Source organism: Symphodus melops (assembly GCF_947650265.1).
Source record: "Symphodus melops genome assembly, chromosome: 6".
NCBI lineage: Eukaryota > Metazoa > Chordata > Actinopteri > Labriformes > Labridae > Symphodus > Symphodus melops.
The window spans coordinates 22,756,777-22,771,147 of record NC_136696.1 but is presented as its reverse complement, the minus strand read 5'-3'; the positions used below and the strand labels follow the sequence as shown (position 1 = coordinate 22,771,147).

Here is a 14,371-nt window from a genome sequence, read left to right as displayed (position 1 = left end):
AAGGCAGCAGCACACGTCATAATAAACATCACATGATTAAGAAACAAAAGGTTAACCGCAAATTACAATTCAAATGTGGGAATTGATGAGAACTGTAAGTTCACATTTTGGTAGCTATAATAAAAATGTTTGCAGATGGTCAAGGTTGATTCTCTTTAGCATGGGTTCTAAATTATTTCCCAAAATGTAATAACATCTGAAACATTCCCTAATTACACCCTACTTGACTTAACAGAACATTCTTTATTCAATTTTGTCCTCACTTGATTATTGTGTATTGAATAAATGCAACTGCAACAATTATACTTAATACAGCAGGTATGGAGTTGTTTGAGTTTTTTCAATGTGTTCAATGTTTTGGGAGTTTTGATGTAATCACATTTGTTAAGCTCACAATAATAAATAAATACTGCATAAAAAAAACACGTTAGGTAGTGTGTTGGCTTCTTTAATCATGATTTCATCGTTTGTTTGTTTATTTGTTTTGCATACTCCATTAACGTTAACATTATTTGGAGCCGTCCAGCAGGGGGCGCTCTGCTCCTAACACACTCTCTATGAAGCTCTCAATCTCCGCCTCCTCCTTCTTGTCGTCACATTGTCCAACATGGCGGCCTCCATAGCACGGACCTGCCGTTCTGTTTGGAGGCATGGACCTTGCTTTATGTCTCGGTTAACGAGTCTTCGCATCACGCCCAGGTCTGAGTTTCACTGCTCCTCTTCTGCATACAGCAGTCTGCTCTTATCTCTAAATAAACGCGGTATTCTGAAGGAGTCCTTCCCAAACAAGGCAGCGCAGGACGAGCTCCCCCGCTTGCTCCAGGCAGCTGCTCAGACTGTATACTGTGGCTTTGACCCCACTGCCGACAGCCTTCATGTGGGTAACTTGCTCGCTATAATCGCCCTTCTGCACTTCCGTAACGCCGGGCACAACGTCCTCGCGCTGCTCGGAGGGGCCACGGCTCAGATCGGAGACCCGAGCGGGAAGACGAGCGAGAGGGAGCCGCTTTCCCCGGACGCGGTGGAGGCGAACACCCGCGGCATCCGGGACAGCCTGCAGAGGATTTTCGCCAACCACGAAGCGCTCTTTCACGACAGCTCCAAGCAGCTAGGGACGTATGCTGTTCTGAATAACCTGAGCTGGTACAAGGACTGGAACGCGGTGGGCTTTCTGTCGGAGAACGGGAAGCATTTCAGGATGGGCACCATGCTGAGCCGGCACAGCGTGCAGTCCAGGCTGAAGAGCGCGGACGGCATGAGCCTGACCGAGTTCACCTACCAGGTGTTCCAAGCTTATGACTTTCACCACCTGAACCAAGTCTACGGCTGCAGGATCCAGCTGGGCGGCACCGACCAGTTGGGCAATTTGATGTCTGGCCATGACTTCATTCACAAGTAAAAGTTCATCCAGAAAACAAAACAAAGGGCACAGATGACAGCAGCTGCAGCTGTTTTATGTTTCAATTCTCTGTTGATTTAATACACGTGATTTTTGGCAGCTTTATACACATTAGAAAAAAAGTGCATGCACTGTATAGCTGCACTGTCCTTCATTTACCTTTGAATTGCCCAACGGGGACAAATAAAGTATTTTCAATTTTAATAATCTAAACATATTTCACTTCTGATTTCACTTCAAATTCTTGTTTGGTGACATCTGACAAATTCAAGCTACCTTGGGCCCTGGTGGATTGGATTATGACACCCCACCAAAAGCAAATATAGAGCTACAAGAGTAGTGACATAACCCCGTTTCCACCCAGCAGTTCAGTTCGGTTCAGTGACTAGACGGGCAATTTGGCGTCCATCTATTAGTTAAAGCTCCAGAAAAAGCCCCGTCTATGAATAATGTTTGAGCAAGTGTCCACAAAATTGACGATTCCATATTTATACTGATGTTTAAAACTGTGTTGTGTCTGTGTTTCTTTGCAGAGTGAGCGGTGAGGAGGTGTATGGCCTGACCATCCCGCTGGTGACCAGCTCTGCAGGGGACAAGTTGGGCAAAACGGCGGGAAACGCAGTGTGGCTCAATAGAGACAAGACGTCTCCTTTTGAGCTTTACCAGTTCTTCCTCCGGCAGCCCGATGCCAGCGTGGAAAGGTGGGTGAGGATGGAGCCTAAAATGTTTGAAAGAGGGATAACTGCGGGTGTTCATGTTACCTGTGAAAGGAGGCTGGGGATTATCGTTTGTTCTTTTTTGCAGGTACTTAAAGCTGTTCACCTTCCTGCCGCTGGCGGAGATCGAGAGGCTGATGGAGCAGCAGCGAGCGGATCCAGGGAAACGCCTGGCACATAAACGCCTGGCTGCAGAGGTGACCAAACTGGTGCATGGAAAGGAAGGCCTTGAGAGCGCAAAGAGGTCAGAAAATACTGCCATAATAATGTCTTCAGCATGGGTTCTCACAGTTTAAGAAATGTTATTAAAGGCAGCGGAGATCAATAGTGTTGGGTAATATATTTGTGTGACCGAGGAAGACATAAAATCCTTCACTCCCCTCAGTTCAAATGACCCAAATAGGAAGAAAATAATTCATTTCATCAACCTTGCAGGTGTACAAAAGCCCTGTACAACAGCAGTGTGGAGGCTTTGGAGGAAATGAGTGATGAGGAGCTGCACGAGCTCTTCAGAGAAGCTCCCTTCCACGAGCTGCTGTTGGAGCCAGGCACCACGGTGATAGACGCCTGCCGCGGAGTCAACGCCATCCCAGCCGGACCCAAAGGGTGAGTACCCAAATCTGCTCTTTCTATTCTGTAAGGCAGCACAAGCTGGGTTGTTTATGTTTGTTGTATATTGTTAATGTGTTCAATTAGATTTTTGTTCATGCTTCAAATCAATAAAGAAATTGTGAAAAGTCAGCACAAGCTCATCACATACATATTCTTCAATAAAACACGAAAGGTCATTAAACAAAGTGTTGAATGTCTTGAAGCCTTTCTGATCAATACATTCTTAGGAAATCCTGTTTCCCTATGAAGCAATGTAGAGTATATCGTGAAAGAAAGTATTGAAATAAAAGTGCATAATAAATACACTTCAATGCCCTAATGAACATTTAGGGCTCAGTCATCCTAAAAAGTAAAAGCATAATTATTTTCTCCTTCACCTCTAAACCACACGCACAAACTGTGGCTGTTAACTCAGAGATAGACAGAAAAGGTTGACCACATGTCATCTGCATACTTCAGGGAATTGGTTCAAAACATGTATATATGGCTCATAAACGTAATCTTAATTTTAACATTGAAATAGTGTTTAATCGTATTTATTTAAACAGTTATTAGTTTCACCCTTCAAACTACAGTGTAAGTGCAGCTCTATGGCTGAGGTGTTTTGCCTGTCATCCAGCAGAGGGCACCCTAAGTCCCCCGTTTTTACACGTCTCATCTGTCAGTTCAACTTTTTCAAGTTTCGGGATTAAAATGGAAGACACGAGTTGAGTCATTCTGAGCCGAATGTTTCGACTAAAATGACAATCAAATGTGTTTAAATCCTGACTTTCTATTTCCGATGTCAGAGCTCTACTCTTGAAACGGACATCTATTTTAAAATCTCTTTTTCTCTTACATGTGATTTATAATTTCAATGATTTAAGTTGCTAACTGCTGCCAGTTAATCTCCTGAAAATCAATTTATCACACAATTTAAGGAATTTAAGGAAATGTATTAATAATTTTTTCAACTATTACCCTTTTAAACACAGATTGTCGCTTTATTTAATGATATGTAAGCTTAGTTTAGTGATTGGAGTGGAAATCGTTGTTTACCTGATCCATCTGACGTTTGATGCACTCTGACCTTACTGTCTGTTGAAATGTTTGTGTGCAGGTATCGAATGGTTTTAGAAGGAGCAGTATGGATCAACCACCAACGGGCAGACAAACCAGAGCAGATACTGATCCCAAAACTCCACATCCTGTCAAATGGACTCACTTTGCTCCGAGTGGGCAAGAAGAACTTCTACATCATCAAGTGGCTCAGTCTATGAGGCTGTCTACCTTTTGTCATGGACCAATTTAGCCTTTGATGGACTTACAGGTAAGGGAGGGGACTACACCTTTGCAGGGTCAGTAAGGAGGCAGTGATGGACTAACTTTGGAAACTGCTGGGTTTTTGGCATAGCCTTCGCCCTCTAGGATTTCCTGTAGTTGTCAAATAAATATTTATATGTACAGATGTGAAATATATCAAAAGTTATTTTATTGAAAATAATGTGATTTGAAGATCTTTGTCTGCTGACTCTTATTTCTATTACTCTTGTTGTATGAACACTAGGGGGCAGCATTATTCAACACATCACTGTGGTGCAGTACGCTTCTACAGCTGCATCACGTACCCTGCTGTGACCCTGTAGGTAAATAATTACTCATATAGTCAATCTAAATTGCATCATTTCTCACAAACAGGTTATGGTTCTATTTTAAGAATGTAGTTTTTCATTCAATTTGACACGAGCATGAGGCTAACAGATGCCCTAATGTTGCTGCTTCTCTCTGTCTGAGAGGTGGAAGGTGAGATCTAGTGCAGACAAAAAGAAAAAAGGTTTTAGTTATATTTCATAATAAAGATATCATGCTTTTAAATCATTTATAGATTCCATGAATTTAATACTTTCACTTGTAGTATTCATTTTTCCAGGATTGGCATTATTTTGACCCTTCAATGCTAACTTTGCACTGTGGTGTAAATATTCACTTCATTTTCTAACCAGTGTGCGGGCCTTCAGCTTTCATTCAGTTTTTTTTTGTTTTTTTTTTGCTTGGATTTTATTTACGTGTATCTACAGACTTTTGACTGAACACATATGGCTTTCAACCCCTTGTACATCTGCTCTTTTTTCTCTCTCCTGGGGCCACTGGCTATAAGGACAGGGTCTCGTGCTAACCTTGACTTACCCCTCTCAGCTCCAGGGAATTGGTGGATATAGCGTTTCATACAGATACACATTTGTCCAATTAGCCAATTATTTAAATGTTCTTATTGGAAGTTCATCATTTTGATACTGTAAAGTATATACAGAGGGGTCGACACCTTGAAGCTTTTAGCCTATTTAGTTTCAGAAATGTCAATGTTAATGTCTCTTTTAAGGTGGAATTTTACTATCATACTATTTCAGTTTCAAGTGTGGAAAACACTTTTAACTTTTTATTTTTGCTAATCTTGCTGGTTTTGCAGTTGTTGAATTTTAATAGCTTAGACAGATGTATAGTTTGAGTGCATGAATTTCTAAAATTTGATCATCACACAAAATTGAACAGGCCCCCAGATAAAAGATAAGAAGTCGGACAATTACAATTTTAAACTAAGCACAGTAATATCTCAAACTTTATATATATCGACATATACATTTCTGGCATTCGTGTATGAAATACAGATTTTACTATGCCATCAGACGAACTCTTTAGACACAAATTTAAGCAGCTTTGATGACTTTAAAAATCATGTTTTCATATTGGTAAATAAAAAATAAACTCTTGATGTATTAAAAAATTCATATTTTGAATTTAAAGGATGCTTTGCCAAACAAAATTAAGTTATTTTCTGTTTAATGTGTATATATGCTAACGTATGCTAACAATTGTAGTTTTTATTAAAAGTGTTATTTTAGTTGCCAAGGAAGCTTGAAGTTTGAAGAAACCCTTTAATTTTTGAGGCGTACTTCAATCGTGCTCGATTTTTCGAGATTGCTCGAACTACGTGATCCACCTTAAAAGGCGGGGCTTACAGCTCTGAGCCAATCAGCGTGCTGTTTCGCATTTAAATAGCTCTGTGTTTCAGCAATTTTTTTTAACCTCCCCCCCTCCCCAGTCAAGGTCCGCTCAATCCCTAGTACATCTCTCAATCGCCATATTGGGTCCTGAGAAGGTTTGTGTGCCGTGTCTCTCACTACGGACGTCTTGACAGAGCGGCTCCGGGTCTTGTGCACTTTGTTTTGATGGTCTACGGAGAGGCTTATCGGCTTCAAAACAACGCGGCCGTCACCGTTCGCCGCTCGACGTCTGCATGGCATAAGTGGGTTTACGCTTGTTTTGGATACCGCTCAGCGACAAGGACATACCCGTTGTTTTTCCAATTGTGTGTTTTTTCTTGTTGAAACTGGACGCTCCCGGCTGTTTTGAGAAAAAGTCGCCTGTCTTCGGGGTGAAAAATGTCAGATGTTCGACTATCTAACGGGAGCCCGACGCTGGAGCGGACGGAGCCCCGGGTGTCGGATCCCCCACAACCGTCGCTGTGCAGAAGCCTGTTCGGCCCCGTGGATCACCAAGAGTTAAAGAGGGATTTAAAGAGACATTTGCGGGAGATGGAAGATGGTGACTCCGCCAGGTGGGGCTTCGACTTCGCCAATCACACTCCGCTGGCCAACACGGGCAGGTTCGAGTGGGAATTAGTGGATTGTAAAGACGTGCCGAGTTTTTACTACAGGCAGCAGCAGCAGCGCAGGGAGAAGGGCGTCTGCTCTGCTGGGAATAACAATGTGGATCTAAACGGGAATCATAGCTGTGTTGTGGGAGCTCCGGGTGAAGACAGCGACAGGTCCGAAGCGCAGATGGAGTGCACGGAGCAGTGCACCGGGCGGAGGAAACGACCTGCATGTCAAGGTACTACGTTTGCACTATATAATCACCTCATTTAAAACGGGAGCTTGTTGCATCACATAACAATAGACTGACTTCAAAAACACTTTAAAGTTGGAACATTATGACAAATGTAGTAGTTTAAGAGGGTGGGTGAGACGGGCAGCACTACAGTGTTAATGGCTGAAAGGTACTACATTTTATGTGGTAGTTTTTTTTTATTTTTTTATTTTTTTTACTGACTGTAATCTTTGGCTTTGCAGACCCCTCAGTGTCCGACGAGGTTAGCTTTCAAAGCTTGAGCCATTCTGCAGAACACACACCCAGAAAGATCAGTCCCAAGAGGCAAACGTGAGGACCAAGACGGTAAGGAGGATTTGAATTTAGTGCACTTTTTAAAAAAGTAATGCCTTTTTTTCAAATGGTCTTTTTCGTCTAACTAAAGTTAATGCAGCAATTAGTTCATAAAACTCTGTTTAAAAAAATATGTATTTTGTTTAAAGTTGACGTACTTAAAATTCCCTCTGCAGTTTTGTCGAAGTCATGTTTTTTTGTTTTTTTTTAATTTGCAGCTTTGACGGTCTAATTCTCTGTGGTGTCTGTCATTCATATAATAGTAGCAGTAGTTGTAGTAGGAGTAAAAGCTGTGAGTTTACGTAACGTTTCAGTCGTGTTTTGGCTCTCAAACCGGTTTCTCTTGCACACTCTTTACGAGTCGGAGCAGAAAGAAGTGGCTGCTCATTGTGCACCTTTTTTAAACTCTACGCCACGCAGAGCTCGAGTTTCCGACTGAACTGTAAACAACAAGTGCAGAACAACAGTGTAGTAGTAACACGTCAGCAGCCACTGCCCTCAGCACGGCAGAGCAGGGACGGGAAGGGGATGGTCTGTGTAACTGTGTGTGTGTGTGTGTGTGTGTGTGTGTGTGTGTGTGTGTGTGTGTACGTGAGTGCTACACACACACACACACACACACACATCTGTCTGCATCGGGACAGAGTGTGCGAAAGAGTCTCGCAAGTCTGAGATCAAGTGTGCTTGTGGGCCACGGTGGAGAGAAACGAGCATGAAATGTGCTTTGTAGCAGCAGGTTGGGAGCTGTCAGTCAGATAAATAGAGAAACTCATTTTCTTCTTTTTAATTGATGGTTTTTTTTTGGGGGGGGGGGGGGTTACAATGGGAGAAACAGTGTTTTTTAAGTAGGACTAAAAGTATTATGCAAACTGGAAGATATTAAAACATGGGTGTATTTGATGAGTAGGAAAAAAATATTTGGTCCCTAGGAAAGTTTACATGCATGCACGTTTCTGTGTTCCTTATTTGATATATATATATAACATAGTTGGATTATTTGCATCATTGTCACAGCAGAGCAATTTCTTTAAAGCTTCTGCAAAAAAAAAAAATGCTCATCTAATAGTTTTGTACTGTCACATTTATGAGAGCAAACACTTCCTGCAGCTAGTTCCCAGGCTGACACTGTAAAGAAACAACACTTTCTGCATAATTCACATGTCTCATGTGCACATCATTTTTTCCAACACTTGCAAAGTAAACCCTTCTACCTCTTTTGTCAAAGTGCAAGAGGGCATGTGGCGAAACAAAACCAATCCTTTTACTTGAAGTTTCAAATATTTGCATCGGTGTTCTACAAGTTGCAGGAAACCCAGTATTGTATCTTAACATTAACCTCACAGCCTTTTTAATAAATGTTTCTCTCCTCTGATTTGTCCCACAGAGCTGAAGATGTATTCCTCTTTTCAACGTGGGGAAACCTCAGTGTTGGCCGTTGTTTGTTTGGTTTTTTTTTTGTTTTTTTTTTGCTTGGAAGAAGAACTACACAGCATCAGAAACATATCAACTCTCCTGAAGACGGGGGAGGACGCTGTTGAAGCACTGAATAGAAACACTAAAGTTGTGGCACTCAATTAAAAAAAAAAGTTACTGCCTCTAAAAGCAGTCTATGTAGCAGTGTGCAATTAGGTTGGATTTCCTTTTTTGCTCCTTTTTTACTACCTGTGTGTAAATAAATATACATATTATAATATTATATTTCTCTCCAAACGAGCACATAAAAAAGCATTATGATTTGAACACAAATCTTTTATGTAAAAAAAGTGTGAATTTTTTTTTTATTTGACTTGAAGAATTGCAGTGTAGTTTGATTACATGTTTCCAAAATGCTGTTCCGTTTTTTTTTTCTCTTCCCTGAAAGGCAGTGTGACTCTAATTCAGTCCCTAATTGTTACATTTAAAACAAATATCATGGCTTCTTACAGTTTCTTAACAGTGTGTCTTCACGATGTCATCTTCCAAACTGTGCAGTGAAGAACGGTACAAATGTAGCTCATCTGTTGTTGTTTTTTTGTTGTTTTTTCCCCCCCTTCCTCTGTGTCACAAAGTGAAGGTTCTCCTTAAGGATCAATTTCCCAGAGAAATCAACAAGGGTGAAAAAGTTAGACTTCGGTTGGGACTTATTTTAAATTTCCTGGTATTTATTTTGTGATAGGTGCTTTTAGCATCCTTTGAATCCTGGAATATGACCTGTTTTTTTTTTTTTTTTTTTTTTTTTCCTCCTGCACACCTCAGCCACATTGTCATGGTGTGTTTTCTTTCCTCTGGAGTTTTGAGGTACTTAGTAATCGAAGGACAAAGACATTACAAACTGCACAGGCTGTTTTGTAAACTCTTTACACCTATATTCCAGGGTTAAAAGGGTTGAATGTCCTACAATACCAAATACATGGTTGCTTCAGTGCCAGCAGCACCGCCTGTTCACCTTTAATTGACTTCACATCGTGTTACTTTGTGATAACCTCGACCTATTTTTTTTTTATTTTTTTTTTTCACTTTATGTTGTGAGCCTGCTGAGGATGCAAATGTGAGCATCCAAAAGCGTCCCTTTATTTGCCTAGAATGTGGGTTGTTTTCAAAGAGACCAGTGTACACCTGGACAGAAAGGAGGAAAAGAAAAAACAGCTTGTCTCAGAAAATGCAGTCACCATGCCTGTGTATTTGTGTATATCTTTGCAATGTACCTATGTACATAATTTTGTAAAAACACTGAGAAATTATACTAACTTATTTATGGCAAGCTTTTTTTTATGTAGAATAAAAAAATGGGTTTTTGATTACGGTTATCCAAAGTGGCATTTACTTTATTATAATTGTCTTATTTTGTAAAAGCATATTTTTTGTTAGTTTTTTTTTTTTTTTTTTTTTTCTCTTTCGAATGAGGCTGCAAACTGAGCCTGAAAAAATATTTGTTGTGCATTTTGTAATGTGTGGTTATGAAATGTGTTGCAATCAATTAAAAGAGAAAAATTGAAATCTGACTGACTTGTTACTTTTTACACCCGAGTGTAAGTTCACAATCATACATTCGTCTTTGCTGTGTTTTTAAACTTCACATTTTCCAAGCGATTCCTTTTAAAAGGAAAAATGCAGGAAAAAAATTAGAATAAGAATTTATATTTATTGACCACATTTGTGGACCTGCAGAGAGCTGTGCAGCAGCCTTGTCTGTAGCCTTTTGCTGCATGAAGGCATCCTGGTACAATATAGTGACACTCCCATTATGAATCCTTCAGCATTTTGAGCGGGCTGATGATTGACACTTGGGTCATCCAATGAAAAGAAGGATGGGGAAAGCAGACCACTTGTTGCAGCCAGTAACATTCAGTAACTCATCATGACTCTCACTGAGGAAAAAATGTCCGAGCTGTGAGCTCAGGATACGATCCACAACTGCAGGATCAAACGAAATCACTGCAACATGAGTAAGTCTTTACTCTTTCACTGGCTTCTGCAGCATGCATGTATTGAGAGTGTGTGTAAATATGAGTTTGTGTGTAAGTGAGTGAGAGCATGAGAGGGTGTGTTTGACTTGCCAGTATTGTGTTGTGTGTTTAAAAACATTTTTTTTTTTTTTTCAAATCTTGAATTATTCCAGCTACAATTTCTTTTTTTACATTTATTCTATTTTTTGGTGGAAATGTAATTTTTTCTTCTTGTCATGGTGGTTTTGAATCTGACGTTCAATATACTTTTTTTCTAAGAGTTAGACTGAAATGTTTTATCAGTTTTAGATTTTAATTTCTACTTATTTATCTCATATTTAAAATAAATTCAGTTTTATTAATGTGGCGATGAGATGCAGTAAAAAAATATAATGCAAAGGAAGAAAAAAAAAAACAATCTGAAAAATTAATTGCATACAACAGATACAAGTATGCTCTTATTGAACTTGTAAAAAATTATAATAATATATGTCACATAAAAACGTCATGTCACTGTGAGTGATGTGCGCCAGCAGCAACACCCTAATCGGAGGCCAGACGCCCTTTTGACCTGTGGTAACTTTACTACACATGTGTCTCAGTCTCTGTCATGGAACTTCTTCTGCAGTAAAACACACATTTAAGATTCCACTGCAGCATCTCTGTTTCCATCTACAGTGCCACAGACACAGGAAGACACCTGCGACAGCTCTCTACAGCTGGATGTAGTGGCTGTCTGTGTGAGAGTGAGAGAGAGAGAGTGAGAAAGATGGGTGGGGGGGGGGGTTTGCAGGTGGGTAACCTCAGCTCAGCCGTACACCCCCACTCTGAGCTCGGCCCATTGTCCCAGTGTGTGGGCCTTTGTGTGGAGGGCCATTGTGAGGGGCCAGGGCCGGTCACTGTTGTGTCTGGGGCTTCTCTGCTTAGACAAAGAGCCTGTCTACAAGCCTCCACCCAGTCCAAACAAAACACTGACTGACTGACTGACTGACTGACCGACTGACTTGGTGGCTCGCTGTCTCACTGACTGGGTGACTTGACTTATTAATTGGATGGAGAGAAACAGAAAGTGTGCATTACAGCTAATCAGCAAAACTCGATGCTGAAAAAAAAGAAAAAAGTCTTCACTACTCCTTAATTTGACAATTTTTATAAAAGCAGGCGCTGGAGACTTTCTTACACATCTGACTTTTTTTTTTGCATAATTATAAATATCACATTTATATTTTTTAACAATTAAATATGCATCTAGGATTTTTTTAAGAAATAAAAAAAACTGAAATGTATTTACACTGTATAAACTAAAACATATTTAATTAAAACTCGGCACAAATAATTCCAGCTGCAAATGTTGATGCCAGTGTATGTGTGTGTGTATGTGTGTGTGTGCGCGCGTTTGTTGAAATCACTGCAGTATACTCTGATGTTTTCGGGATTATTTTTCGTCACAAATAAGCACTCGACTGTCGAGTGAATGGTGTAACATAACAGCCTGTTATTACCAGTTGCATCATGGACATTTTAATTTCTCTCCATGCAGTGGGAGTTTTAATCACACCACACTGGTGAAATAATTACACACAGTGACAAAGATGTGAAGTGGGGAGTAAAAGGCACACACATTTCTTCATGAATCCCATTGTATTATTTTTAGCTTTTACTGGCTTGTCTGTTGTGCATTTTCTCTTCTTTTTTTTGTTATATGTCACATGAGAATAACCTGATAATTGCATGTTATTCTTTTATAATATAAAGTGTGAGTAGCACATCAGCTCTGAATAACTGCTGAACATCTCTTAACACAGTTGGGGTTTTTTTAGTTTTTTTGGGGGGGTGGGGGGGGGGGTTAAAGTCATGTCTGAATTAAACTGTTCATTTGAAAAAACAAAAAATTACCACAGCTACAACTTTAGAGTTTCAAGAGGTCACTGATGAGACAACTCTGTATTGGCCAATGTGACGCAACAGTATCTGTTACTTCTGTGACAAACACCTTTTCGCTTACTGCAGGAATGTCCCTGAGAGCATTCCTGCCACACTCCATCACAGCCACCCAAACAAAACCACGGAGAAACTCGAGGAAATTCCAGTGAGCCGCTCAATCAGAGACGTGGAAGGCCTCGGCTGCCTGCAACGTCTCGCATGTGCCAAGAATTCACACTTCCTCGCTATATCAACAGAAACAGGTTATCTTTTCCTGTTAACCGCCCGCCACTTAATATAAAGTCACAAGTTCCTCCCCGTGTTTCCTGCCCAGACCACAACCCACGTCATCGAGCTATTCCCCTGGCACCTCGGGCTCAGAATGAGAGGAAAGCAAGTGCCCACAAACAAACACCTAACCTCTCTCTCTTTCTCTTATCCCTCTTTTTTTTTGTCCAGCATCCCTCATACAGACTGCGAACGGAACAAACTTCATCTGAATTACTGTATCTTTTTTTCCTCTTTCCCTTAATGCTTTAGTCTGCCTGAAATGTGGGTGGCGTTTGGATGTTGTTGTTTTTGTTTTTTTTGTTTTTTTCAAATGAATCCAGTGTGCCAGGAATCAATACAGGAAACACTATTTCATTGAAAAGCTATGATGTCACTTTAGGTTCCTCAAACACTGCAGTACGAGTGAAAAGCGTGAGAGTCTGGAGATGAGTGACTGGCAGACAGGGGGGGGGGGGGGGGGCATGTTAGGGAGATGCTGCAGCGCATCGAATGACAGATGTGCAGATGTGCGTATGTGGTGTGTTTTTGCAGGGAAGAAAAGTGGAGGGGGGGGTTGGGCGGTGGTAATGCTCATTAAAGCAGCGCACCTGCAGCCTATCAAAGAGCCTTTATCTTTTATCAAGCAAATCTGCTCAAGCACGCAGTGTGAGACGTGAAAGCAGGCCGGCTGATCTGCACGCTCACTCTGACTCACTCTCTCTCTCTCTCTCTCTCTGTCTCTCTCTCTCTCTCTCTTTCTCTTCTAACCAGTGGATGGTACCTGGCCCAGTAATCCCATCAGGAATGTCCAAAGATGCGTTCAAATGCATTTGGCCGAGAAAACAGGGCAGTACTTTCAACTACAACATCTGTGCAGAGAAGATACACAAATTCCTTTTTTCCCCTGTAGAAGGTTGTTAATGTCACTGTGATTATAAGAATAAATCATTATATTCAGTCGAGTTTCCCTGGTCACTATTATCTGTAAAGCTATTCTGTAAGAAACTCCCACACATCCCTGCACTTTGGTGACAACTCAATGCAGTCAATGTCGTGTTAGGCCAAAGTACATTTTAACTTGATATGTAACTAGATACATTTGTAGAGTTAAAAAACGTACAAAATAATTTAAAAAACGTCTCGAGACTTTTGATTATTAAAAACATTTTGCAGAACCATTGAGCACTACTTGTAAAGACTGTGTGTCTGTTGTTGCTAATATCAGTTTCCATCAGTTTAATCAAGAATGAAGACATTCTCAATACACATTTTTCCTGCTTTTTTTTTTGTGAACTGTCTACATTTAAAAAAAAATGTATTCATAATTAGTAATTACACAGTCTGGATGATTGGACCTACTTGGGCCAGGCTCCAATAGAAAATTGTAGGAGAAGTGGATCCAAATCCTCTCTGTGGCCAGCAGTAGTGTGTGTGTGTGTGTGTGTGTGTGTGTGTGTGTGTGTGTGTGTGTGTGTGTGTGTGTGTGATGTAATTAGCAGCTTACAACACACGACATGATGACAGTCTGGGTGTGTGAGGATGTGACGTGAATTTTCGACGTGATGTAAATGATGCAACTTTCTAAACCTTTGCAGAAGTGAATGTTGCAATAATTCCAGTCAGTCAAAATACATCTTACAACTCTGACCACAGTATACAACATCCCATCCAGTGAGCCGGCCTGCGCTCTATGTCCAAACCAATGACAGGGGGGGGGGGGGAACACTGCCACTTAAAATGACACGAGATGGAAAAATTGTCTTCGGGGTTGTTTTGAATCGGTACCAGAAATGCATCAACTTTCCACTTTTCATGAGCAATGAAGC

General features: G+C 40.7%; 2 protein-coding genes across 3 annotated transcripts; both read left to right on the top strand.

Annotated features, from left to right (window-relative positions):
- The first annotated feature begins 518 nt into the window (after positions 1–518).
- yars2 (tyrosyl-tRNA synthetase 2, mitochondrial) lies at positions 519–4,584 on the top strand. 2 transcript variants are annotated; one of them, XR_013779206.1, is made up of 6 exons: positions 519–1,395; positions 1,933–2,100; positions 2,204–2,359; positions 2,551–2,721; positions 3,827–4,036; positions 4,274–4,584. XR_013779206.1 is itself a non-coding variant. In XM_079345479.1 (5 exons), the coding sequence occupies exons 1-5, from the start codon at positions 608–610 to the stop codon at positions 3,984–3,986; spliced, it is 1,443 nt and encodes a 480-aa protein (XP_079201605.1). In that variant the 5' UTR covers positions 519–607; the 3' UTR covers positions 3,987–4,221. The 2 variants fall into 2 exon arrangements, 1 of the variants encoding a protein (XP_079201605.1); XM_079345479.1 differs by lacking the exon at positions 4,274–4,584 and having other exon boundaries at positions 3,827–4,221.
- A 1,061-nt stretch (positions 4,585–5,645) lies between these two features.
- Positions 5,646–9,903, top strand: cdkn1bb (cyclin dependent kinase inhibitor 1Bb). Its single transcript, XM_079345480.1, has 3 exons — positions 5,646–6,597; positions 6,837–6,939; positions 8,312–9,903. The coding sequence occupies exons 1-2, from the start codon at positions 6,147–6,149 to the stop codon at positions 6,926–6,928; spliced, it is 543 nt and encodes a 180-aa protein (XP_079201606.1). The 5' UTR covers positions 5,646–6,146; the 3' UTR covers positions 6,929–6,939; positions 8,312–9,903.
- Positions 9,904–14,371: the final 4,468 nt, after the last annotated feature.